The sequence below is a fragment of the Trematomus bernacchii genome, unplaced genomic scaffold (assembly GCF_902827165.1).
Source record: "Trematomus bernacchii unplaced genomic scaffold, fTreBer1.1, whole genome shotgun sequence".
Taxonomy (NCBI): domain Eukaryota; kingdom Metazoa; phylum Chordata; class Actinopteri; order Perciformes; family Nototheniidae; genus Trematomus; species Trematomus bernacchii.
Genome location: NW_022987689.1, coordinates 7,621,432 through 7,647,378, shown reverse-complemented (window position 1 = coordinate 7,647,378; position 25,947 = coordinate 7,621,432). Strand labels below are relative to the sequence as shown.

At 41.8% G+C, this 25,947-nt stretch overlaps 2 protein-coding genes across 3 annotated transcripts in view; one reads left to right on the top strand and one right to left on the bottom strand.

The window, feature by feature from the left end:
- Positions 1-1,072: 1,072 nt before the first annotated feature.
- Positions 1,073-12,139, top strand: LOC117488280 (mitogen-activated protein kinase kinase kinase 7-like). Its single transcript, XM_034137100.1, has 11 exons — positions 1,073-1,511; positions 3,052-3,139; positions 4,272-4,373; positions 5,068-5,133; positions 5,277-5,305; positions 5,409-5,546; positions 6,196-6,282; positions 8,046-8,120; positions 8,228-8,334; positions 10,394-10,574; positions 10,657-12,139. Exons 1-11 carry the CDS (start codon positions 1,332-1,334, stop codon positions 11,620-11,622), a joined length of 2,019 nt encoding a protein of 672 aa, XP_033992991.1. The 5' UTR covers positions 1,073-1,331; the 3' UTR covers positions 11,623-12,139.
- Positions 12,140-12,204: 65 nt separating this feature from the next.
- dnah9l (dynein, axonemal, heavy polypeptide 9 like) overlaps positions 12,205-25,947 on the bottom strand; it is a 39,221-nt gene continuing 25,478 nt past the window's right edge. The window contains exons 56-88 of one of the 2 annotated variants that reach the window (XM_034137475.1): positions 25,437-25,579; positions 25,168-25,329; positions 24,711-24,770; positions 24,443-24,616; positions 24,201-24,347; positions 23,921-24,034; positions 23,684-23,827; positions 23,005-23,187; positions 22,465-22,566; positions 21,907-22,041; positions 21,584-21,757; positions 20,774-20,906; positions 20,579-20,681; positions 20,297-20,419; positions 19,999-20,203; positions 19,327-19,491; positions 19,074-19,214; positions 18,459-18,629; positions 18,259-18,381; positions 17,961-18,154; positions 17,699-17,847; positions 17,184-17,311; positions 16,954-17,091; positions 16,738-16,827; positions 15,582-15,773; positions 15,372-15,491; positions 14,954-15,013; positions 14,478-14,660; positions 14,059-14,241; positions 13,658-13,773; positions 13,357-13,469; positions 13,084-13,224; positions 12,205-12,870 (exon numbers count right to left, since the gene is read on the bottom strand). In XM_034137475.1, coding sequence (XP_033993366.1) covers positions 12,623-12,870; positions 13,084-13,224; positions 13,357-13,469; positions 13,658-13,773; positions 14,059-14,241; positions 14,478-14,660; positions 14,954-15,013; positions 15,372-15,491; positions 15,582-15,773; positions 16,738-16,827; positions 16,954-17,091; positions 17,184-17,311; positions 17,699-17,847; positions 17,961-18,154; positions 18,259-18,381; positions 18,459-18,629; positions 19,074-19,214; positions 19,327-19,491; positions 19,999-20,203; positions 20,297-20,419; positions 20,579-20,681; positions 20,774-20,906; positions 21,584-21,757; positions 21,907-22,041; positions 22,465-22,566; positions 23,005-23,187; positions 23,684-23,827; positions 23,921-24,034; positions 24,201-24,347; positions 24,443-24,616; positions 24,711-24,770; positions 25,168-25,329; positions 25,437-25,579 — 4,757 coding nt within the window. In that variant the 3' untranslated portion in view covers positions 12,205-12,622. Of the gene's footprint in view, positions 12,871-13,083; positions 13,225-13,356; positions 13,470-13,657; positions 13,774-14,058; positions 14,242-14,477; positions 14,661-14,953; positions 15,014-15,371; positions 15,492-15,581; positions 15,774-16,737; positions 16,828-16,953; positions 17,092-17,183; positions 17,312-17,698; positions 17,848-17,960; positions 18,155-18,258; positions 18,382-18,458; positions 18,630-19,073; positions 19,215-19,326; positions 19,492-19,998; positions 20,204-20,296; positions 20,420-20,578; positions 20,682-20,773; positions 20,907-21,583; positions 21,758-21,906; positions 22,042-22,464; positions 22,567-22,854; positions 22,859-23,004; positions 23,188-23,683; positions 23,828-23,920; positions 24,035-24,200; positions 24,348-24,442; positions 24,617-24,710; positions 24,771-25,167; positions 25,330-25,436; positions 25,580-25,947 lie in introns of those variants that run through there. The other variant, XM_034137474.1, reaches the window with a different exon arrangement.

Here is a 25,947-nt window from a genome sequence, read left to right as displayed (position 1 = left end):
TGCTTGGCTTATGCCTGCTACTCAGAGGAAGAACCCTTATCCTCTGGTAAGTCTACAGTCTCTGTTCTGTAGTGCTAACTGTGAGACACACATATAGTTCTCTTGGACACGTTTGTACTATGGTGTGTAATGATTCATCACAGCTTCTAGGAGTCATGTTTTATTTATGCAATGAATCACTCTCATGTCTCCTCTTGCACTTCATGACCGACTGAGAAGCTTTCCTAACTTCCTCGGGCTGATCTCACCTGTCCCTACACAGTGATGTCTATCTTGCTTGATGTCGTCACTGGGTCATTCCTGTCAGTCTGAGTAACAACAAGTCCCTCCCTGGCTTCTCTGGTGAGTGTGTGTTTTTAGAGGTGTGTGTGAGATAGATTTAGATTTAGGTATCTCAGGCAGTCACCCTCGTTGTAACTGATTTACAATGCCCGACACTGTGTCAGACATAGTAAATCAGTGACACGCTATAGGCCAGAGGTGTGTGTGTGTGTGTGTGTGTGTGTGTGTGTGTGTGTGTGTGTGTGTGTGTGTGTGTGTGTGTGTGTGTGTGTGTGTGTGTGTGTGTGTGTGTGTGTGTGTGTGTGTGTGTGTGTGTGTGTGTGTGTGTGTGTGTGTGTGTGTGTGTGTGTGTGTGTGTGTGTGTGTGTGTGTGGTGTGTGTGTGTGTGTGTGTGTGTGTGTGTGTGTGTGTGTGTGTGTGTGTGTGTGTGTGTGTGTGTGTGTGTTGTGTGTGTGTGTGTGTGTGTGTGTGTGTGTGTGTGTGTGTGTGTGTGTGTGTGTGTGTGTGTGTGTGTGTGTGTGTGTGTGTGTGTGTGTGTGTGTGTGTGTGTGTGTTGGCTTTATATAGCCACAGTTATCCAGGAAGAAGGAATGCCCTGGATGCCAGTGACCATATTTGAACGGTGTGTCTGCTACAGCCTGACTGCACATACTGACTGCAAACTTACTGTACACACTCACCTCCCATTAATCCCCACTCTTTTTGTGTGTATGATTTGTACTGTAGTTCCACTGGATCACCACTATCAGGCAATGTAATACCTTCTCATGTCTAGTAGGAACAGGGGAGCTTGGACTTTTCCTGACTCACAGGGAGCAAACGTCTCTCTCTCTCTTTCCAGCACTTTCTGGCTTCTTCTCTGACAGTCTGTTCCGCTGACTGACAACATCTACTCTGACCCTGTGGAGGAAACTATCCCGCCTCTCCTTATTTCTTATCCTTCGCTCTCTACGATCTGATCTGGGACTTGTAAACTTTTTGGTAGTTGAGCTTGCACTCCCTTTAGTCTCTGTGTGTGTGTGTGTGTGTGAGTGTATGTGTGTGTTTGTATGCTAGTGAGTCAGTATGCCATGTCGTCCCCTGGCTCGTCGTTTGTGCAGATAAAGCATGAGGATCTGCTTTTCTATGAGAACTGTGGAGGAGGCAGCTTTGGGAGCGTCTACCGAGCCCTCTGGATATCTCAGGACAAGGAAGTGGCTGTAAAGAAACTTCTAAAGATTGACAAAGAGGTAAGGGATGCACCGACACACACACACACACATAAAAAAATCACGAACTTCTGCAGCATAGACGCACACAAACATCATTTCCTAGAAGTTATTGGCACCTCTGAGGCATGTTACTGCTCTAGTTTCTTGTAATTTCCTAGATTCTCTTTGGACACCCATAGCCCCCTCTTTCCCAACCCCCCCCCTGTTGTCTGCCGTTGAACATGTTTATCTTAAACATACCTCTCTTTTTCCCCCTCCTTCAGCCACTCCATGTAGATGGTTAGTTTTTTGTATTTATGCCAGTAGTGCCCTGTTCCTCCCATTGTGTGTTAAGTGTGTGGTCGTTTGCAGCTTCATGCACTGCAGATCAGGCGGCTCTCCATGAGTATGACCCCGATACTAATCCAAACAAAATGTCCTTCCATGTTATTAATACTCGGCTGGTGGAGGCTCATGACCCAGTGTCAGGAAACAGTTTGAAGTTAGGGTGACCTGTGGGTGAATCAGAATCAGAAACAGGTCTATTGCCAGGTAGGTTAACACATACGAGGAATTTTATTTGGTGTTGTGGTGCATATAAATGAATAAAACCAAAAAATTCAAAACACAGATAGAAAACATTATATATAGCAGTATTTACATTGAAATAGAATTGGAATTTCAAAAGAAAACCAGAAAGCCAGTTTTGCTGTTGTGGTCGCAGATTTAAATATTATAAATGTAAAACACATTTAAAAGAGAAGTACAGAGGTTAAGGACACAACATGCATGGGCTGAAGGGAGAGACTTTGATTTGTTGTCTGACTTTTTTTCTCTCTCACACACTTGCTTAAAGTGTTTGTACTATTAATATGGCAATACAAATCGATGAATCATGTTATAAATCCAGCTTAGTGGATACTTTAAAAAGAGATCTCGCATTTAGAATATATTTGAAGTCATCTTTTTACAAACAACACATTAACATAGCAGTGGAAAAAAGACTGACATCAACTATATAGCATCACACTGTGATACTACTGTATGTTAAGTGCTTTTGAATGTTTATGTAAGACAAATTAGCCCAGTAGTTTTTAAAGTATACAAAACAAAGGTAATCATGCAGAATGGCCTCTGTTTATGTTTTATGACAGTTTTACACACTTATATCTTTACACATGGATTACAAACCACAGGCTTATTATTTAATACGAAAATACTTTGGTTCAGTCTTTAGTGTAACCTCATATTATTGCTGGTTAGTTGTTATGTTGCTTGGCAACGGTCACATATTCCACCGATTCAGAGGGTATGACCTATATGTCAGTTCAGATTAATTGGCATGTTTGTCACTGCTGTGTGAAAGGTCTTTGTTTAGAAACTCAACCTGTGGTATGAAGGAGGTTCAGACCTCAGTCCAGGCATCCCGCACACTCCTACTAACCATCCGGAATGATTTACACTTTATTTTCTTAAAGATCATGTTTCTTTGCCAATGTCAGTTATTGGAAAACTAAAGGAGGATGCTAATGAAATGAATATATCTCTGTTTCTCTTTTTGTCTTGTCTCCTCATCCAGGCTGAGATTCTCAGTGTCCTGAGTCATAAAAACATCATTCAGTTTTATGGAGCCGTGCTGGAATCTCCCAACTATGGCATTATCACAGGTCAGACCCCACATGTGTGTGTGAATGCTTGTCTATTTTTATGGGACTCATCCTCTCAGAACATAAAACCTAAACATGTGCTTCATTCAGATAAGAGTTCACTATAAATGTAGATGAGTATTATCTTTGGGGTTACGGCCTTATAGATATAAGGAACATAAGGTTGGAGGTCATGTCAAGGTTTAACGTACGGCATCAAGGGTTAGGGACAGGGCAAAGTGTCCACTAATATAAAACCACACTAGTAAATCTGCATGTTATCTTTATTACTGTGTATTTGATCCTCAATGTGGTGCTTACGAACCCGTTAGCACATGCTCCGACTGATGTTTATGTGTGTGTTTTGAAATATTGATGTTTACTCTAAGAGCAGGTTCTTGTTGGGTTTCCTGGCAGGACATTTGTAACTGAGACCGGCATGTTTGGATGTGTTTGTAATCCTCGATGGGTTCATATGGTTAAGATATAGCACCGATACACTACTACAGACTTGCCGGGCAACAATTCTAGCTGCAGCTGAGTCAATATAGTCCAATGCTTACTAAGAATAAAAGAGTATAGTAGGCAAAAATAAGAACTGGAGTTTGGTGCCAGTAAAATGCATTCTGCAAGTAGTACAAATCCATTAGGAAAGGACAGATTATAACTGTTTGAAGCTATCCTCTGTCTTCTACTTGTCTCTTTTAATTGCCGGATTTAACAGGAAACTGAAAAAGGTTAAAAGTTCAGAGATAATCTGGATTAGACCGTCAGGGTTTGAAGGTTTTGAGCTTTTCCACTGGTTTGAGTCTCTGTTTGATGGTCTGTGTGGCGTACTGTGCTCAGCTGTGTGATGTTTCTCAAACATTTAAATACATTCATTTGTAAACTATTACTGCACTGCAAAAATGTCCAGACAAGAGCTTTTTTCGACATGTTTTACAGGGCAGTTTCTGTCACTAGTTTAGCATTTGTGTAACTTCTATTTAAAAGGCTGTCTATGTCAACTACATAGTTTGTTATCTGCTGCAACAGTTATATATAAGTGGATATTTATTCTACAATACCAGGTTTTGTTAATGCGTACAGTAGCTCCGTATGCTCTATATATTTGAACTGTTATCCTATAATGACAATGTGTGTGTTCTCACAGAGTTTGCCAGTGGAGGGTCTCTGTATGAGTACCTCTCCAGTGAGCAGAGCGAGGAGATGGACATGGAGCAGATCATGACATGGGCCATACAGATAGCCAAAGGTACGCCAAGAAGCAATGATTGTACTGTAATGATATCTGAAAACTGAATCACCGTGCTTCTTATATCAAGCAGAGGTCAGAGCCTTGGTATGATGACAAGTGTCCTGAAACTGTGATACTCTGGTCATCATGCACCAGAGTTAATAATAGTTTACACAACTTTTTATTTGCTTCTTAATCCGTGTCTCTATCCAAGCTTTTTCCAGTCAGCTGTTGCAAATGCTACGAAGTGCAAAAAGGCAAAATAAAATAATCCAATACAATTGTAAATATGCAGGCTAGTGATATATATTACTTTGGACACAATATACAGTGTATTCACATTATGATATACTGTATGTGTGAGAAATATCATTTTTAAATGCCTGTGAACAGCAAAATACACCTTGCTGATTAATGGGGCCGTGAAATATGGTGTTACAATAGATAAAATAAGAATATTTAGATTTCTAAATGTTATCAGTGATATTATTTTAAAGGCGAAATGAGTAGGATTTTTTTCTAAAAAAGCAAAACAATGCATAGACTAGAAAATGCACAATTGTTCCATTGATGTAAACAAACAAACACTTGTTCAACTCAATTCATCTGGTGGATTTTTGGGTCAACCTGATGCTCAAACCGTAACATTTTAGAATGAAACTACACCAAAACAACGTTTTTTGCCATTTATTAATGCTTGATATCCTCACAGGGATCCATTACCTCCACGCTGAAGCTCCAGTCAAAGTCATTCACAGAGACCTCAAGTCACGGAACGGTAACACATTATCCCTAACCATATTTAGAGATTGTTCCTAATACTCCTTTTCTCATTTGCTTTGTCAACTGTCTGTCTGCTGAAGTATAATACTATTTCATGTTGCACAGCTTTGACCGGTTTCTCTGTTCTCTTTGTTTCAGTGGTGATGACAGCAGACAGGACCCTGAAGGTGTGTATCCTTGTGCTGCTCAGTTAGCTGCATATTAGCATTTATATTCCAGTTCAGGGACTCATGTAATCTTGTGTTTTCTTCACTGCTCTCTGGATCTCAGATCTGTGACTTTGGGGCGTCTAAGTTCCTGTCCCATACCACCCACATGACGGTGGTGGGCACTTTTCCTTGGATGGCTCCTGAAGTCATTCAGAGCCTGCCTGTCTCGGAGACCTGTGACACTTACTCCTATGGCGTGGTGAGTTGGTAGCCCTGTACAAATATCAGTATAGACTGTTGTAGGGACTACTCCTGAAACATTCTATAGTTCTCTACAATTATACTCTCTTGATTTGTATCAGTAAATACCTCACCCGGTAATTTTGAAGCTTTGACGTGTCTTGAAAAGGCAGTTGCTAACAAGTGGCTGAATAAGGCTGCGTCATCCCTGCATCACTTTATAGTAAGCCTGGGAATCAAACCGCAAAACTTATTTTGGTACCAACCAACATGGTACAGAGTGTTGAAAAATGTCAGCTGGAATTAAATGCTTGCTCTAATATTTATTTTTGTCAGATTTTATTTAATCCTTTGCTGATTTAACAAAAGCCTATCCCTTTTTTAGACATTTAGTGAAAGAAAAACATGGAGAAAATGTAATTTCCCAGTTTGTGTTATAAATGAGGAAAGTATTTAGATTTTTTGTAATATTCCTCAAAGTAAGGTATTGTAACGTATTGTTTGAAATCAATTCATACTAGTGCTGACAGTGATGAAAGTATTACCTACTCTACTGTAGAGGGTATTTTGGTTTGTTTTTGTGGGGCCTGATAAGACTGAGCTACTACCAACCCATTGGAGAAATCTCATCTGTCTGAATGAACTAACGCCGTCTGATCTGTGTCCAGGTGCTGTGGGAGATGCTGACTCGGGAGGTTCCTTTCAAAGGTTTTGAAGGGCTGCAGGTTGCATGGCTGGTGGTGGAAAAACAAGAGGTAACCCCCTCTCCTCCCAACACACACACAAACTTGTCTGAACAGTCTGTCAGCGTGCAGACCCACCAGAGTTTGAGAAGGCTGCAGGAACAATGCGATGCTCTCATGGTTTCCACTGCGAGCTGGTGAGGCTGCGGCTGGGTATTTTTAGGCCCTGATGTCAGTTCTCTGCTCTTGTAAGGCCTGGATACACAGCAGTGGAGCTGGGCCAGACTCCCCCCCGGCAAAAGCCTTTACGAGAGGAAGAGAGACAGAGAAAGCCAGGGAGAGTGAGAGAAAAGGGGGGTACAGAGGAGCGATTGCAGGGAGAGGAGGGTTGATTCAAGAGGTTTATGAGAGGTGGGGGATGCTGGTTATACGGTGTATGTGTTTCAGTTATTGCTACACACACACACACACTGGGAGCTAACAAACAACTCGGAGAACATGATTCCTGCGTAGCGGTTGGCTAATCTCCAAATACTCTCCCTAAATAACTCTCCCTCTCTTTCTCTTTCCCTTTCCCAGTCTCCCTCTGATTTTCCCCTCCACTGCTGTACCTCTCTTCCTGACCCTTGTACTTGCCCTCTCTCCACTCAGAGTCGGTGATATTTTAGGATTAATCCCCAGAGAAAACTGTTTCCATTTACTGAACCGTACTATGGAGATGTCTGTGCTCATTCAGACCTTTGGCGATGCCAGGGATCTTCTAGGGACATTATCTTAATGGCATTGTGTGGTTTACAGAAAGATCAACATGGAGCCAGACTGTTTAAATGTTCCCATTTTATCTCATAAAGAGGTTGAGTGTATTTTAAACAGATATACACAAACAGAAACATTTTGTTTATACCAGCCATTTTCTCATAGTGTGCCTGTCTGTCCCTGGAATATTGTAAGTTATACATTTTATGTGACTCTTAGAGCAAATTTGACCTCACATTTGAGTTTTGTGTACACATGTTTTTCTCTGCGCTCTTTTTACTGATTCCAGCTGGGTAGGACTGGTAAAAAATGTGACATCACACACTCTGTACTGCTGAGAACCAATCAGGATTGAGAAATGTTTGAATCAAAATGTGTGTTAATGTTTTCATACTGACGACTCTGAAATGAAACATGATGTTTTCAGCCACACTATCAACCAACATAAGTTTGATATAAGTTTAGTCATATAGCTAATAGTAAAATGGCTTGACTAATATTATTTGCAATGACATCTTGTACAAACTCATGGTTCTCAGAGGCTGAATATTACTGACTATCATCTTTCCCTGATCCCTTCCTCCCACCACCCTCAGAGCCTTTATTATCATGAATGTTTAAACACTATTTTACCGAAGCATCCAAGTACAAACTGTTACAAAAACGGTAATACTGGAAATCAAACAAGATGGATACATTTTACATTTGTCTGATTACAGCCCCATTAGCCTTAACAGTACTTTTGTGTTCACTCATAATGATGCAATTTCAGGATGCTTCCATGCTAAACCAGTATGGTGAACATGGTAAACATTATACATTAAAACACATTCTAACATTCTCATTATAAGCAAGTTAGCATGCCTTCATTAGCATTGAGCCCAGAGCTCCACTTTGTTTCAGCAAAGCCTCACAGAACTCCTAATTTGATTATTGCTTATTTAGTCATGAATATTTTGGCAAAATAGTTTAGAGTTCGCAGGGGCTTCAAATGGTTAGTCTGTTTAATTATTTTTGTTCGATAAATATTTTCTGTTAAAAGTCAAACGCTTCTGCTTCTTGTATTTCAATGTGTTTAGAGGCTGACTATCCCCTCCAGTTGTCCAGCTAGTTTTGCAGAGCTGATGAGGAAATGTTGGCAAGCAGACCCAAAGGTAAGCTAAATGCACAAAAGATGCAGTCCTTAATCCCCAATAAATGGCTTTTATACCTCACTGACATCAAAGAGTGTGTCAGCTGGTTATTGTATCTGTACCTACAGGAGCGTCCGCAGTTCAAACAGGTGATGGTAACCCTGGAGACCATGGCCAACGACAGCAGGCTACCGGAACAGTGTAACTCCTTCTTACACAACAAGGACCAGTGGAGGTACACACACTCACACAAACTCACTCACAGTCTTGAATAGATATTTAAAAGAAAACACTGAGTGTATCTGCACTGCGTCTGAGAATGAGGCAGTGTATACAGTTAAGTCTTGGCCAGAATGACAAATGCAGTCTCTGATTAACCGTACTCCAAATAAAAGTCAAGATGCATGCACACAAATTCAACATCGTCACACATGTGTGTAGCTCAGCTCTGTGGGACTCTAAAGCTCAGGAGAGAAGTTGAATGTGTGACCCTGTGCTCTACTTCAGTCTATAATAAGCTCTTTGGAAAGTGTCCATGGTAGAGATTCCTCCTCTCCTCCACTCTGCCCTCGCTGCACCACGGGGGGAAGAACAGGGGAGAGGGGGGGCGGAGTTAGAGGAGAAATCAAGAATGGGCGACAGAAGAGGAGAGGTTTGAAACAGAAATGTATTGGGTGAATGTGAAATGTAAAATACAGTACGAGGCAGGAACAGAGAGGTTAGTGGGAACTGAGAGGACAGGCTAAAGGGGTGAGACGGGGGAGAAAAAGAGAGGTAGGGGATGGAGCAGAGGAGAGAGGTGAGAGATTCTGAGCATATTTAACATGAGTACAGCGAGGCAATCAATTCTGAGTGAAGTTTTGGGTACGGGTGGAAAAAGTTGGACAAGAAAAGGAGGAGGGGGGAGGAAGAGTCAGGGGGGTTAAGGGGCGGGATGAATGAAAAGGGAGGAACATAGGGAACACAGGAAGAGGAATGGCTGTGCGTCAGATCTGTCTATATTTAGGTGCTGTGAGAGTTGATTGTGTTTGTGAATGCAGGTTCATGCACAGTCACTGAGAAGCTCCAACAGTGGCCTCTTGTGGTGACAGGCAGTACTGCAGGGACACAGTTCAGTCATTTCACTCCAGCATTATTGTGTTCTGCAGCCAGAGGTGGGAAGTAGTGGAGTACAAATACTTTGTTTTTCAGGTATCAGTACTTTACTCCACTACTTACTTTTCTGACAACCTTTTACTTTGACTTCTTTTATAAAGTTCACCATATAACTCACTTCAATTCAGTTTTTTTTAATGCATTACCATAATAATTGTTGTGTTGTTTCCAAGGAAGAGGTAGTCACCCTAGAATCTACAATGTAGGTGTTTATTTCCCAACTTTGCTTGTGTTCTGAATGGTTGTTGTTCAGTGTTGAAACATTCATTAGCTAACAATTACATCATTACAATTTGAAATAGAAGATCTTTAATGTTCTATTAATATAAAGTGAGGTCCAGTTACCAGTTACTCTATTTAACAGCTGGTAGTTATGGCTTCTTTTTACTTAAGTACATTTCGAAGCCCATACTTTTTTACTTTTACTTGAGTAAAGAAGTATTTTTAAACACGAGTATCTGTACTACTTGAGTAAAGGATGTGTGTACTTTTGACATCTCTGTCTGCAGAGATGTCAATTAATTTATGATAATATAACATATTGATAATAAATATATTGGCAATAAAACAAACTTTATTTAAATAGCACCTTTAAAAAAAAGACTTTATAAACTAAATTGACGGACATGTAAAAGCAGGATAAGCATAAGGTAATGTAACAAGCAAAACAGAGCCAACAAATGATACAACTAAAGCGAAAGACACAGAAACCAATAAGGGATAAGACAAAGGTTGATCAAAAACATAAAAATAATGGACAACATATAAAAGTACGTCTATAAAAATGGGTTTTAAGTAGCAATGTACTGAGGTCACTACTTCCTATGCTAAGTCTTGTGGACTTCTATGGGCAACTAGAAAATAACACAATATTTGAAGTTATACATGGTACCATTGAACCTGTTTGATAGTACATCATATATTTTAGCCTGAGTGTGTTTATTCTGAGAAAATGAAAAAATCTCATACTTAAAGTTTCACAGTTATGGTTAATACTAGTATATTGTTACAGCCCAATTTTGTTACAGCAAATGCTTCTCTGTCGCTGCAGTGAAGGTGCTTTTATAAGTAGGCCACATGTGCCTGAACTAGTCCACAATACATGACTTCTAATTTGTCTGCGTGTTCCCGTTCTACAGGTGTGAAATTGAGGCGACCCTGGAGCGCCTTCGGAAGCTGGAGAGAGAGCTGTACTCCAAAGAGAAGGAGCTGGAGGAGAGGGAGAGGAGGCTCAAACTGTGGGAGGAGAGGCTGATGGAGAGGTCCAACATGACCCCCAGTCCCACCTCCCTCCTCATGGAGCGCTCAAACATCTCACCAGTAAGTCGAGGAAATGCAGATCTGTTCAGACCGTCGAAAAGAACATTGAATAATACCTTGTTATAATCACCTCTCCTACCAGTTCTTCACACCGCTGTCCATCGGCTCCTCGGGCTCCTTTTTCCGCTCGCACTCTCAGGAATGCAACAGTGCCGGGGTGAGCAGCGCGGGGGTCAGCAGCCTCCTCCGGACCCTCAGCAACGGAGACACGGAGAGGGGGAGCAGTGCGGTGCTGGACAGGGGGGTGGGCTCGCTCGACAGCGGGAGGCTGCATGCCGTGTTCCGAGGGTTGCAGGGGAGATTCGGAGAGGAAGACGTGGAAGAGGAAGGGACCCTGGAGGAGAAAGGCTGGGGGCAGAGGGAGAGAGACGAGGGTGGGAGTGGGGAGGGAGGAAGGGTGCAGGTGACACTCAGGAGCTTCCCGGGAGGTGTAGTGGAGAGGGAGGAGAGGACGTGGGAGGAGGGGGACCGGGACAGAGGAGGCATGCAGAGGAGCAGGGTGACCACCATAGTCCGAGGGTACTCAGGCGGGTTTGGAGAGGCAGAAGGGGAGAGGGAACGGGAGAAGGAGGGAGGGTGGGAGATAGACAAATTAGGGGACAGGCTAGATGAGAGAGGGTTGGAGGGAGGTATGGAAGGAGGGATGCTCCCAACTATGTTCAAGGGTCTCCAGGGGAGTTTAGGGGGCTTGGGGGACATGCTGTCCTTAGACATGGATGACATGGGGGACATGGACAGACTAGGGGACATGGACATGAACATGGGGGACCTGGGAGTGAGGAAGGTGAGGAGCGAGCTGGGGGTCAGGGGTCGCAGGAGTGACATGGGAGTGGTGGTCCAGGGAGTGAGAGGTGACCGCAGCGAGGCCATCAGCCAAAAGATTAGGGGGGAAATGGGGGTCATAGGTCACTCAGGGGTGCAGGTGAGCATGCGGGCTTCGTCCAATCAGAACTCTGTGAAGAGCTGCAGCGTGCGACACGGAACCAAGATCAATATGGCGAGTGCGGCCATGGACATGATGGAGCTCGATTGGTCCGATAGCGACTAGAAAAGGAGCGCAAACACACAGAAATACACACAGAGGCCAAACTAGAAAGATATTGACTTGTTAGCACATACAGTGTCTGAGCTACAGTATGTGCATTAGAATCTCCAGTTGAAAAACAGCTGGTTTACACATATTTGTTTTGTTATTTTATCTTTTTTTATTGAATGATGGAAACGACACCCATGTGTACTGTGAAGTGGGAACGAGCAACAGGACAATCAGAGGTTGTCTTGTCATATTGTCAGAATGACTTCACCTGTGTATTTTACTGTAATGTGCTATTAAAACAGCTGTATAACATACTGTAAGAGGTACAAGTGTTACAAAATAACACACTTGAGGCAGCAGTGTCTGTTTTCTCTCTCCCCTGCTTTTAGAGTATCTTCTAGTTTATAGATGTGATTTGTTCAAAACAAGCTTTGACGTTCTCAGTTCTAACTGTGATTTAGTGTGTGCATTTTTGGCATTTCTTTCTGTATATTTTATCCTTTTTCAATAAAAAGAAAATAAGCTCTGATTCCATTCTTGTCATATTGAAGTTTAATAAATTGAACAACAGCAGTAGAAAAATGTAACGGATCATCAGGCAAAGTTGTCGTACCACAGTGTAGAATTACTTTTCTACAGGTCCTGTATTCAAGATTTTACAGTAACAATAAAATAAAATAAAATACACTTAAAGTACCAAAGTTTAACTTCATAAAATATGCTACTGTATGTAGCTCTATTTAAAAATAATTGTTCATATTGTGTTGATTATAATATGTATTATCTCAATCTGTAAAGTAACTCCGTAAAGTAACTAAATCAAATACACATACTAAAAGTATGAAGTAACATAGAAGGGATTTGATCAAGTACCTGCAAATCGTAAAGTACTCGAAGTACTTGACTACAAACTGCTGATCAATAGTCAGTAGCAAGCAGAGGATCTCACATGGATACCTTTCAATAAACTAAAATCCCTTTCAACTTCTGAATGTGGACCCCTGACCCCTCCTCACACACTGAGCAGCAGAGCCACTCCTGCCAGCACCCACTTGGCGGGCCTCTCCCTGGTCTTGAGGCTGAAGGTCCAAACATATGTGGGTCCTCTGATCTTGGTTTTGTAGACCGGGCACTCGTAGATGTTCCTGGTCTCCTGGCGGTCGTTGGGCACCGCTCGGACCGAGATGACGGGCATGCCTGGGGTCAGTTCCTTTAGACGGGCCTCAGTGATCACCCCCGCCTGGGTGTCCCACCTCGCACCTGTCAGAGGAAGTGAGGAGAAGAGAAAAAATGGTATCAAAACGTTACGAAGCTTTAGCGTGAATGACATGATTTTATTCACAGAGGGAGAAAATTGAGCGTTAAATCAAAATGTCCTAAGATAATAATAATCTTGATCAATGATAATTAGCAGTAAAAGGACCCTCCATGTTCCCTGACATTAGAGAGTAAATAAAGACAGTGTTTGTCTACCTTCCATGTAAAGTCCATATACGTATGCACCCTCCCTGGCAGGTTGGTTAAACTCTTCCTTAAATTTCTTTGTCACATCCACTGTCAGGTTCACTTTATCCAGGGGCCACTCGTTCTTACGTGCCAGAGTCTGCATCACCGCTACAAAGCCAAAACAAGATTTAAAATCACCCAAAGGATTAGTGCAGAGTAAAAAGATAAAGGGAGATACATTTTTTTGAAAAGCATTGAAGCTTAGGTAAAACTCTTATCTGTGTGCACAATGTGTGTTACCAGTGAGGAAGGATTGTGGGTTGAAAAGTCCAGACAGCCAGACAACACTCGGCAGAGACAAATCCTGAGTCCAACTGTCCAGCTCCTTACAGCGCTGCAACACATCATTGTACCTGACACACACAAACACACACACACACACACTTAATAAAATGTCAATCTTCTAGCCCAAGTCAAAATAGCCCATACAGTAAATATCTAACAGCTAATTTAGATGGATTCATCTATATGTAATGTAGCGTACAGTATAGCAAACAGCCAATTCCCAACATTTCTAAAAGCACAACATTTACACACACACCATATAGCCAGGCTGTAGGTGGAGGGGTAGGCCAGCTTGGTCCAGGTATCGGGGACGTTGTCAAAGAACAAGGCTGTTTGCAGCTTCTCCATCTCAGAGGAAATGGCCAGTTCACCCTTTGACAGATAAATTAAACTGTTACATCACTATCACATACAGTAAATTGAAGGTGCTACTTGAAGCAATGTAAGGTGAAGACACAACCCGTTAATACACAAGTTGAAATAACATTAAGGAAATCATTTTCAGTATAACAAGTACATGTATCTTTAAATGTTAAGTTTAAGTATGCAAATTAGTCATCATCTTATGTGTGCCAATTGTTATACATTTGCAGAAGAGAAGAATTAGTCAGCCAATTGGATTATGCAAAAACACAAACACAGAGGTTTGGAGTGTACCTTGAGTCCCAGGTCGAGCTCCTTGAGAGAGCGGCGTATCTCCGAGATGAGTGTGTTCATGCGCTCACACTCCTGGAAGCAGACCAGGATGTACGGGGAGCGTTCAGCTGTTTTAGAGGTGATGTCCGACATGTTGTACTCCTCTGGAAGTTTCTCCAGCACCTCATCTAAAATGGTTTTCACCTGAGGGAGGGTGGGTGCAAGATTAAATAATGCATCACTCTCCACCTTGTTTCTCTAAGTATTGGACAATTAGAGTCATGCTGCTATTGAGGTAAATACACAAATCTGGCTAGTAAAAAAAGAACTTGCACTACTTAATTTGAGAATCAATATCTTTTTTATGAAAATATAATTCTCAAATAACCAACATCTACTCCCAAAATAAATAATTGTCCCTGCAGTTGTAGCTACTGTACCTTCTCCTCCAGGGTCTGCGAGACCCCCTCCCCCATCACAGCGTCAGGAGACTGCAGCTCCAGCAGAGTGTGGAAAAGGTTATCGGACGTCACTGTCAGGAACTCAATCTCTGCATTGGGGTGCAACCCATAATGCACCGGGCTCTCATGTGGCAGCATCTCATCTATAAAATCATGGTAGCCCTGGAGATGTAGAGGGAGAAATGGTGAATACCTTTGTTTATTTTCATTTTTCCTAACAAACGACACTGTAAGTCATTTGTTTTTTGTATTTAAAGTGTGTTACAGCCTGACATATTTAGTGTATTGACTTCACTAGTAGTAATTTCACTTTGAATTTGACTTTATCCAAGCCCTAGTGCTGACTGCACTTGAAATGTTTGTACTTTCAGACCAGTTAAATTCAAAATGAAGGAGAGCAAAAACAGTTTTAGATTTTAAAGCACGTTTCATCAAAAGTCTCCCCCTGTAGTTACCTGGTAATCCAGGTTGGAGGGGACGACAAACCCAGGAGCCAAAGAAAGCTTCCGGTCAAACTGGAAAATAAAACAGCAGAAAGAAAAGTTTTAAGCTTCAGATCATTAAAAAAGAAAGATTAAATTGTCCCAGACCAGGTAGCCAAAATGTCTTGGTCCAACAGTAGATTTAATCTGCCACATTAGCTTGCCAGAAACTCTTTAGCTAACTTGCCAACAACTAGCCAAATGACTGCTAACTGGAGATGATCTCAGCCAAAATGTAATCCAAGTTTGCAATCCAACAACACAGTGAAATCTGGCAGATACTTATCATCTAAAACCAAAGCCAGTTTGTGCTGTTTGTGCTAGAATAAAGCTGAGTGTGCCAACAATCAGCCAGACATTCACTTTCTCTGTCATGAACAAAACAAGAAACCTGGTTGGGCTGCATGTATTCCTCCAGGTATGTCCTGCAGAGCCGTCTGTCCCAGTCGTCAGTGATGTGTCCACCATACATGATCTCCCCAAACAGGTACCTCAGGTCCTCCCATGGCACCTAGATCATCACAATTATTTTGAAAATCCATTCAAATATGATCACCATCATGCATTAGCTGCTAATAAGACCCATGCACCAACACTCCACCTGTGCATTGGCCTCCAGGTAGTTGTAGAGGACGTTAACTGATATCGTCAGGTCTCCAGTGTTGAAGGGATACTTCCTGTTCCAGCCCTGAGGACCAAACTTCCTCCTCTCAGCCACACAGGCGTGGAAGTAACACAGAGAGAAGAGGATGGTCTTAAACTCCTGCTCACGGCTGCACTGGTCCAGGATGTCCTATAAAGAGACCCATGATTTAAAGGTCCCCTATTATACTGTTTTTCATCAATATATTATAGGTCTCAGATATATACAAAACATGTCTCTGAAGTGTTTGGCTCGAAATACCAAACAGATCACTCATTCTAGCATCCCATAATCCCCTCTGTTTCAGCCCTGTTTCAGAAGTGCTGATTTTCTGTCTGTTACTTTAGATGAAAATAAGGAGCCACTCCCCACGCCCCTCTGAGAGATATTTGGTTAAAAAAGAACACAACGGTGCTCTAGGAGGAGATTCAGGTGATAAATGGATCAGGACAAAAAGTGAGCGAATCTTTTTTCCTGAAACTTTCAGAATCTCTTTCCACATGTTTATGTATAAAAGACATGAACAAGTGGATTTTGCATAATAGGTGACCTTTAATTGATAAATAAACAATTTGTTTACTACGTTGCCTCATAGGACTAAGCACCGAACCTGGAGGGGACAGAGCCTTCTCCGTCGCTGCCCCTCCCACCCCCTCTGGAACTCACTCCCCAAACACATCCGTGATGCCCCGATCTCACCATGTTCGAATCACAAATCAAAACTCACCTCTTCAGAATTGCTTTTAATCTGTAATTAATGTCGTGTTTTATATATTTTAAGTATGTTGTTTTAATGCTTTTTTTAATGATTTTTTACTCTGTAAAGTGTCTTTGAGTTTCTAGAAAAGCGCTCTATAAATAAAATGCATTATTATTATTATTACAATCAAGCACTACTGACACAGAGCAGCTATTATATATATATATATATTATATTTTATTCCATTCTATTTCAATGTAAATACTGCTTTTTTTTTTTATGTCATTATAGTGTATCTGTGTTTAAAAAAAAAATGTTTTACTGTTATGTATGCACCACAACACCAAGTCAAATTCCTCGTATGTGTCAACCTACCTGGTAATAAACCCGTTTCTGATTCTATGAGACACTTACCTGGTCAAAATTATCCAGAGCAGCATGCAAATTAGCATGCATGCCTGTAGGCGGTTCATTGGTGATCTTGATAGCGTTTTCCAGGATTCCCTGAGGAAAACATATCAGATAAGATTCACATCTGGGAGAAATCAAGCGTACATCTGATATACCTGGGAGCCTACATTCATTCCATGTGCTGCATTGACACGACCCTTCTGCACAGTGCATCTCTACCTGTGGGATAATGTGTTCCTGGGGGGTGGGGGCCGGCTCAGCGCTCATAAACACCCTGTAGTCCGGGTGGCTGCCTTCACAGCAGCGCTCCAGCAGCTTCTCCAGGGAGCCCAGCCAGCGGGCAACCAGGTGGATGTTCTACAGGGAGGTGGAGAAAACACACCTTCAAAATCTAGTAGTGGGTTAACAGTTCAAAACTTTGAGAATAAACTCATCTCTTCCAGTCCGACCTGCAATATAACCCAGTGACCCTCCTTGGCAGCCTTCTCCATGGCAACCTCAGCCACAGCTTCCTGGCCCTGACCCAAGGACACGTTGTGAAGCTTCCCAAGGTCGATGGTGAAACCCAGCTTCCTTCCTGGGAACACAAGATTGAATTCAAAGTCTTTCTCAGTTTTGAAGTCAAATCAAAATCTAACCTTTAGAAAATCTGATCATATATCCACTGAAATACATATTTTATCTCTACTTATCTTTTTCCTTCCTTCAATGATCTTTCTGCTTTTACTCCTTTCATATTTTTCTCTGCATTCTTCTGCAAAATGATTGATCTATTCCCACAATGCTTTTGGCAGTATATTGTAAAGGGACATATATCTAAAAAGCCAACTAGGCTTAAGGACACCACTTAAAGAAATATCGCTTTGCACAAGTACAACAAAATGCGATGTCAATGTAAAAACAGTGTATGAGTATTTATTTGTGTATGAGTGCATGCAATGTGTGTCACTCTGTTTTTCAGTACCCAGTGATTCCACATCTTTAAGAGGGTCCACTCCGGGGGAGAGGATGAAGAACACAGGTGAGGCTGGTCCACTTTCTCTGAAGGACTTTGCAAATTCAGTCTTCCGGCCCTCTGTGTACTTCACCCCGAGCTTCTCCTCCACAAAGTTCCTTCAGTACGCCAATAGGAACAGCAGACATAGTCAGGGTTTAGGATAAAGTGATTGACAAGTGGATAATCTAAAAGGAAGAAACACGAGTAAGGCGAGAAAAACCCTCCTTACTTCAGAGCATAGGTCATGCGATCAGGTCTCAAGGCTCTCATCATGATGAGTTTCTGCAGGGAGCTTTTCCCTTTCCACTCCTGAGGAAACTTCTCTTTCTCGGGACACTCAGACTCCACTATCTTCTTCCAGCGTTTAGGAGAGCCCTCAATGTCCCGATCCAGACCGCGAAACTCATCTGTGAAACTCATCACCTTTTTCAAACACACAGGAGAGCAGCAGGTTATGTTTGACAATATCATCTAAGGATGTGAGTCAGCAAAAAAAGTCCTGTGTGTGGATGTGTGTCTGCATGCACTTTGATAGCACTCCACGCTGAGTTGGAGAGGAAGTCCAGGGGGCTGATGTAGTGGTGGTCGATGTTAAAACGGAGCAGGAAGTCTAGCTCTCGCACATCTATCTCCTTGCTCATCAGCAGCAACTACAGAGAAAGGACACAGTCAGGAACACAACACACACACACACACTCTCTTTAACGCTGACACATACTGTACACACCTGGAAGGCCAGCTGTGCAGTGAAGGTGAGCTTGTCTCTCTCAAATAGTCCCCTGCTGATGTAGTTGAAGGTGGAGTAGGTAACAAGGTCTATGAGTATGTTTACTCTGCTCTTCACATCCTCACAGGCCTCTGCCATCGCCACCGCTTTGTGGAAAACCACGTTAAAGGCCTGAATGAAAATAAGAGAAAGGACGTTTATTAATCATGTGGTCTTAATCATGGCATTAATGCATCACAGCTTTAGGAAAAGTACTGTTTTCTTTGTATTCAATTAGTCAATTCCTAGGCTGTCAGTCAGCTATTAAAGTGACTTGTATTGCTATTTATACATCTAGAGATAGTTCTGGTGTGAGTTACTGAGTGCTGGAGATAACGGCTTTAGAAAAGTCCGATTTCTCTCAAATGTAATTGAGCTTTCAGGAATTATGGCCCGGTATATTAAGAAAATTCACAGACCTCGTTGTGAGCAGTTTCATGCAGGAATAATTATCCTTATATAATGTCACAACCCTTTTTCGCAGGTGTATGTACACTACAGATTGCAGCACAGGTAGCAGAAATATGTATTCATTTTTTTGGGTGAACTATCCCTTTAACTTTCCCTTCTGGTTACCTTGAGGCTGAACTGGTATATGGGGTTGATCTTGTTAAGGTCGTTCATGATGAAGTAGAGCAGAGAAGCTCGGACAGCAACGAGCCGATAGTGTTCTCTGGCTTCGTTTATCTTCACCTCGTTGACTTTAGCTTCCACGACCTGAGAATAAGTGATGGAGGGAGAAGACAGAAGAAGAAGAGATGAAATTATGGATAACAAGTCAACTTATATACTATATATAACAACTACGAACACACATTCATGCTGCTACCTTCATCTCAATCTCAGCAGCGGTGTGCTTGGTGGTCTCGAGCTTCTCCACCAGCACGTTGTCCCCCAGGAAGTTACTCTCTGCAGCGGACAGCCGGGTCAGCAGCTCGTCCTCCAGGAGCTTCAGCTCAATCTTGAACATGTTCTGCTGTTTGGTCAGGTCGCTCTGCGGGAGTTCACACAAACAGCACTGATGATTCTTGGAATTGCTGAGTGTACAGCATTAAACCCTTAGTAGCGATATTTTTGGCAGGGTTTCGAGTTATTTTTATTTGTCCCTATTGTAAGTCTGTAATTAACTGTGTTGCTTAAATACACACTCGGAATCAAGTTGACGGAAAACAATACATTTTCATTTAAAGGGTTATCATTCTGAAAATTAATGATATTATTAGGACTGATGTTGGTTAAAGAATGTACTTATATATATATATTATAAATAATATTAATATAACATTTTATGGCTGTTTTTGATATTGAGAAATGTTCATCCTGTTTGGACATCAAAGCAACTTTTGGTTGTGAGGTATAATGGTTAAAACATTAAAAGCACTGTTGGACATTTATTAATATTATAATAAATAACTGGATAAGATTCAAATGAACCTTTATTGATCTCCTAGGGGAAATTCAGTTATCCAACTGGAGGATTCTCATAAATAATTGTCCCCACCTTCAGGTGCTCGAGGTCGGGTCTCTCCTGGTTCACCACCTGGGCCAGGAGCTGGTCCTCTAGTCCGTCTCTGGTCACAGTGAAATTGATGAGGGTGGTCTGCGCTTGAATCTCTGGTTTGTAGTGAGGGTTGGCCAGCTTGGTGTGGAGGATCAGTCTAAAGCCTGGGTTGAAGAAACACTCCTTGTCCCCAACCTTTATACAGCTGTGATGTTACAGAGCAGGGAAGTTTAAACTATAAGGGGAGCAACAAATAATACATTTTTGTGTACAGTGCACTCTTTCACGTGTGTCCCACCTTCCCTTCTTGATGGTGTGTCGTCCCAGCAGGGGGTCAATAACAGGGTCGATGGTCTCCTCCAGGTTCTCTATGAGGACAGTATGTCCTGCCACCACAGCCTGCTCTATCACATCTACATATCTGGAACAACATAAAAAGCTCTCCCAGATAAAGGAAATAAAAGTGCTGCTGAGAGCGAGCATCAGATATATAACTCTGGGTCAGGGCCGGAGCAGGTTTATATTAAAAGACTTTATCTCTACTCGAGGATGATGAAAAGAGGATTTATCAAACACTCACCCTGTCTGCCCCAGACTGACGACTTTCAGGCTGCTACCGTAGCGGCTCTTGATCCACTTGATGCCTTGCAGCTGAGGATCAATGAGGAGAGGCCAGCGCTCACCTGAAGGGGTATTCACACATTGACATTTAGTAAACCTAGCACGTTTTATTGCAAAGAAAGAGACTGTAGTATCACTTGCTGCCACTACTCACAGTTTGTGAGGATGGTTGCATTCTGAGTTGACATTTTGTCTCCTGGTAAGCCTTCATTGTTCCACTGGGCCACCATCGCCCCGTCAGTCAGCATCAACACTGGATCCAGGCCCTCTGTCATGGGGATGGGCATCTGGTGAGGTAAGACACATATGTTATAATTGTTGGGGAAACTTCTGAAGCAATTGGAGTCAGGACTCAGAGAGACACGAGGAGAGCTGGAGCTTTGATGGCAAACACTGACGGTTTATTTGGAGCTTAATTCACAAGACATGTCACGGGCCACGATCTGACCACACGGTTGAGATGCCACAATCAATTCTGAAGAACTCTTCTGTAGCTCGAGGTTTTAACTAGTTCAGAGTGTAATGATCAACATTCTTCATCAGTGTACACACACTTTTTAATCTTGTTGATTTTGAATGTATGAGATAAACTGTTGAATGAAGTGTTGAATGAAGTGCTCCTACAGAAACTTCTCCTAACTTTTAAGCTAAATTAACTATGTAAAAAAGTCCTTGGTTTAGTTTACAAATGCATCATCACACAGCTGAAAAAAGGGCTGTTTTTTCCAAGCTCATAAAAAGTGATAATCAAATATTTTACTGCACAATACCTTTACTTTAGGTATTTAACTGATACACATTTTACTTACGTTAGGATGCAGGACTTTTACTTGTAGTTGATTTTTCAAACAAACAGTGTGGTTTTAGTACTTTTGCTTTCGGAAAATATCTGAATACGTCTTTCCCCTCTGATTGTAAAGATACCTTATAATTAAGACAATATTCCTCATTGTAAGATTGTGACCTTCTGGCTGCGCAGGAAGGGCATCCAGAGGTTGTCCAGCAGCTCTCTCCTGTACTTCTTGGAGAAGGATCCGGCGTAGGAGATGAAGGCCGCGGTGAGGAGGAGGTCGCCGCTTAGTGTTTCCTCCTGCTCGTGGTACTGAGCCACTGAGTGGGCCCAGCGCACATTCTCACTCTGAAACATGCACAGATAACATAAATACAATGAGACAAGTGGGTATATTTCAATAAGCACCTCTTAACCCTGAAATATTTCATTCTTAACTAAAGCAAAATGAACTTTAAGATGTAAACTGATCTCTCATTGGTTGCTGCTGTGCCCACCTCCAGTCCTTTGACAAGCCGATTGGCTAGTTCTATTGTCTTGTTGGTGCGATTGACCTCTTCCTGAAAGCGCAATTTCTCTGAAGTGGCTTTCTCAAATGCTGTTGTCAGAGTTTCCAGGCTGCTGTCCAGCTCCTGAGGGGGATGTGAAATTATGTGCAACATTTAAATAACCTGAAAATAAATGTAATAAAACAAAAATAACAGTGTGAAACCACGCATTAACCTCTTTCTAGAAGGCACTCAGTAAGATCTACTGTTACGGGTAGGTCAACAAGCTAATAAAACACGTCAAGGATCAGAATTAAATAGAAATTGCTCGAGGAAAAGTGGATTATAAGATCGCCTATAAAAGTCACTGCCTCAAGTAGGAACCAATAGGACCTTTACAAAAGACTACAGCCCCTAAGTCACATCAATAAAATGTGGGGCGATTTACACCAGAAGCGAACAATGTTTTCTCTTGTTCAGCAGTTTATATGGCAATCTGTAATTTGAGTTTATTGCAAATGTAGATAGAGAAAACTAAGAAAGGAAACATGATCTAAACAGACATACAGCAAGCTTTTTCCTGATAGCCTCTAGTTTCTCAGCAGCTTCAGTCAGATCAGCGTTGGCCTGAGACAGACACATCCTCTTCATCTCTACCTCACAAGATACCTGCAGACAAAACAAAATGCACATACACACAAACACAGAGCAGTTTGACCCAAAGACAGCAATTATTTTGATGGAATCCCTATAACAAAACAGCATAATAAGCAAAAAATATGTAAAAATAAGTGTATGTAGAAAATCACCATGTCATTATTTCAGACTAAACCATAACCTGTAACATCAGTGAAAAACGTATGTGACATCAAAAATAAAACTTATCAGAAAAACACTTTGATCACAGAAAATATCATGCACACAGTGTATATCTTACGTAAAAAAGCTTGTACTTACGAAGATCTACCCGAAGCAGAAATATTTGAGGAAAACAGAATAAAAACAAATCAACCACAAGAACACATTACTGTATACTGGAAATCATCACACACTGGCCTAGCTTGGATGACAGTAAATATGGAAGACAGCCGGTTTCTATGTGTGCACCTCGTGGAAGCGAATGATGTTGATCACCCAGGCACAGAGCCCTGCAGCAGCAGAGGATTTCTGTCGTACAAACTCGGGGTTGAACTCGGGGTCACTGAGGTGCTCGTCTCTCACGCACCTCACCGTGGCCTCGGGGATGTGCTCTTTGTCAAAGTTCACCAGAGCCTGCAGGAAGTCATCCACCTGCACAAGCAGAGGTGTGTGTTGTGGAAATTGATAAGAAAAAAGAGTTGGCAAGCTTCTAATGTAACATTGTTTGCTGAAATCCGTTTGTATACAGTAGAGTGCTTGTTTTTTGGTTGAAAAACTATTTTATAAGAGGCAAATTAAGCAGCTGCACACCGAACATAAATTAAAGAGGCTACAAATCCACCAGTATAAAAGGCTATTAGTAAAATAGAGAAAATATGTAAATGGGTAAATTAAGGAATAACAAAGCAATCAATTCACCATTGCTAAAAATATGAATACACATTCACAATAACTATAAATATTGAATTCTTAGTTGTGTTGGCATCTCAGACGAGCGATGAGTATAAAAAAAAACAGTAAATCATTTTAAAATGTGTTTTGCAATGTTTTTTCTGCAGTAAATGAAATATATATGTGGGCTCTTTGGCTTCGCGTTAGCCAGCCATTAATCTAAGAAACACTACGAGGCGTCGCTGTGAAATATCACCTTGCTCATGACCATCTTGGAAGCCTTCCAGCTGCGATCTTTGGGGATTCGGCCTTGGGGAGACAGTAGCACCAAAACAGCTGCCGAGACGTTAGTGACAATAGCTGGAGGGTTGGGGAACGTCCTCAGCTCCGTCAGGTTCAACTGGATGAGCACACACACACAAAACAATTACAATAAATCAATTGTGGTAACAGGATTTCAGTCTCTACAGTATATTGATGTGTATTGAGTTACCCTGTTTAATGTATTGAGGGCTGTATTGGCTGCCTGTAGGGCTGGTTCAGCCTTTGCCAGGTCGTCCTCAGTCTCCTGTTGCTGTTTGGTCACTTTAGCTTGGATTGCTGCCACCTGAAGAAAGCAAAAACAAAGACATAACAATCATTTGAACTCTACTTTCTACCTTTAATGAATTGTTGCACGTTTGACTATATATACTGTAATACTGAAGAAGTGGCATGAAATCCACGACTTTCCATCTAGATGTATGTACCATTACACACACACTCAGTGTTACCCTTTGCTCCTCTGCATCTGCCACAGCTCTCTCTTGGTTGAGCCTGTCTGTCTGTTGTCCTATTTGATCCAAGAGAGCCTCTATGTCTGAGTTCCTCTGCCACAGCTCCACCTCCTGCACAGCTAGCTTGGCTTTCAGATCTTCTACCTGAACAACGGAAAGGAAGGATATGAAAAAAACATGAAAATGGTACACGGACTAAGGGAATAAAGGACATAAACAAACTAAATACATTGTCTGACCTGTGAGGCAGTCGTCTGAAGTTTCTGCAGGCCGTTTTCTAACCGCTCCATCTTCTGGGTCAGCTCTGTGCGTTTTTTCCCCAGCAGGTTGCCGTACAGTTTCATGAACTCAAGGAAACTCTTCGGGGTGGTGTAGTTAAAGTGTTTCTCATTCTGCTGGTACTTTACACTCACCTGTAGCGTGTGGTTAAACAAGAAGCCGAGAGATGATGTCAGAGAAGGTAAAAGAAAGAGCGGTTATCACCCATGGTGCTTTGCAACAACTCACCTCATTGACACTGGTGTGGGCGTAGGAGATGAACTCACTGATAGACGCCCGCACATTTGGCTGCACAGGATAAACACGCACAGAGATTATGGGAATTATTAAATTGACCCACATAGTTTTAGAGTGACCTCATTTTTCTTAATAGACTTCATTAACACAAAACTTCATGTTTATAGATACAACGGGTATACTACTTACATTTCCAAATAATATTTCCACTATTAAAAAATGCATGTTTTTGCTTTGCGTTGCTGTATAAGTGTGTGTATGTGTAAGAAGTATTGGGGTGCCGGGGCCGTTGTTTTTTTTGCTGCATTTATGTATATAATGTAAAAAATGTAATACAAATCTTAATGACAAAAAATAAATAAAAAATGCGTGTTTCTATTCTTGAACTCCCAGAGGAAGTATTTCATATCTAAAAGAAAATGTGTATGAATGTTATATGAATGTGCACCTCCAGTCCAGGTATCTTCTCTATGAAAGTAGTGCTGACAGACTGCAGGGCGAGCTGAGGCCAGGAGTGAAACCAGTCTATGGCTGTACAATTCACCAGTGCCGGAAACTTCCTTGCACGCGTCCTCAATGTGAACCCGACTGGGGAGAAACACAAGACAACCTGGAAGAGGGTGGTGGAAGTTATATTTAATAATCAATGATATGGGAGCAAGCATGTATAGTATACTACTACATGGACTGCATGTTACACATAATACTGTTTCAGACCTTGAGCTGTCTTCGGATCCTCTCAATAAAGAAGCTCCAGCAGTTGTCTCTGCTATCTATGAGTCCTAAACCTCTCAGCTCCATCCGGATGGAGGTCACAATCATATCTACCTCTTCATCACTGAACAGGTCTGGAATATCCCCTAAATAACACAGACAATGCAAGCTCAAAATTATACTAATAATAATACAGAACTCAGCAGTGTTCAGTGGAGTTGCTTTCTGCTGATTGCAACAGTTTCTCCCTTTAATATTTCACCTGATAGAGTAAATTGCTTTTGCTTGATTAAACTAGAGGGGTTTCAAAAAACACCAGTGTGATTTTTTGTTAAATCCGGCAGTCATAAACACCAACTCTGCCAGATTTAGAAGCCCCGCGCCATTTTATACACCATGAATCCAGAGAAAAATGCGTTTGTTTGCTTCAACTAGAGGGGAATAACTAACACCAGTGTGATTCTACTGAGATTATGACCATCCTGGCCAAAGTTACAGATTACAGTTTATGGAT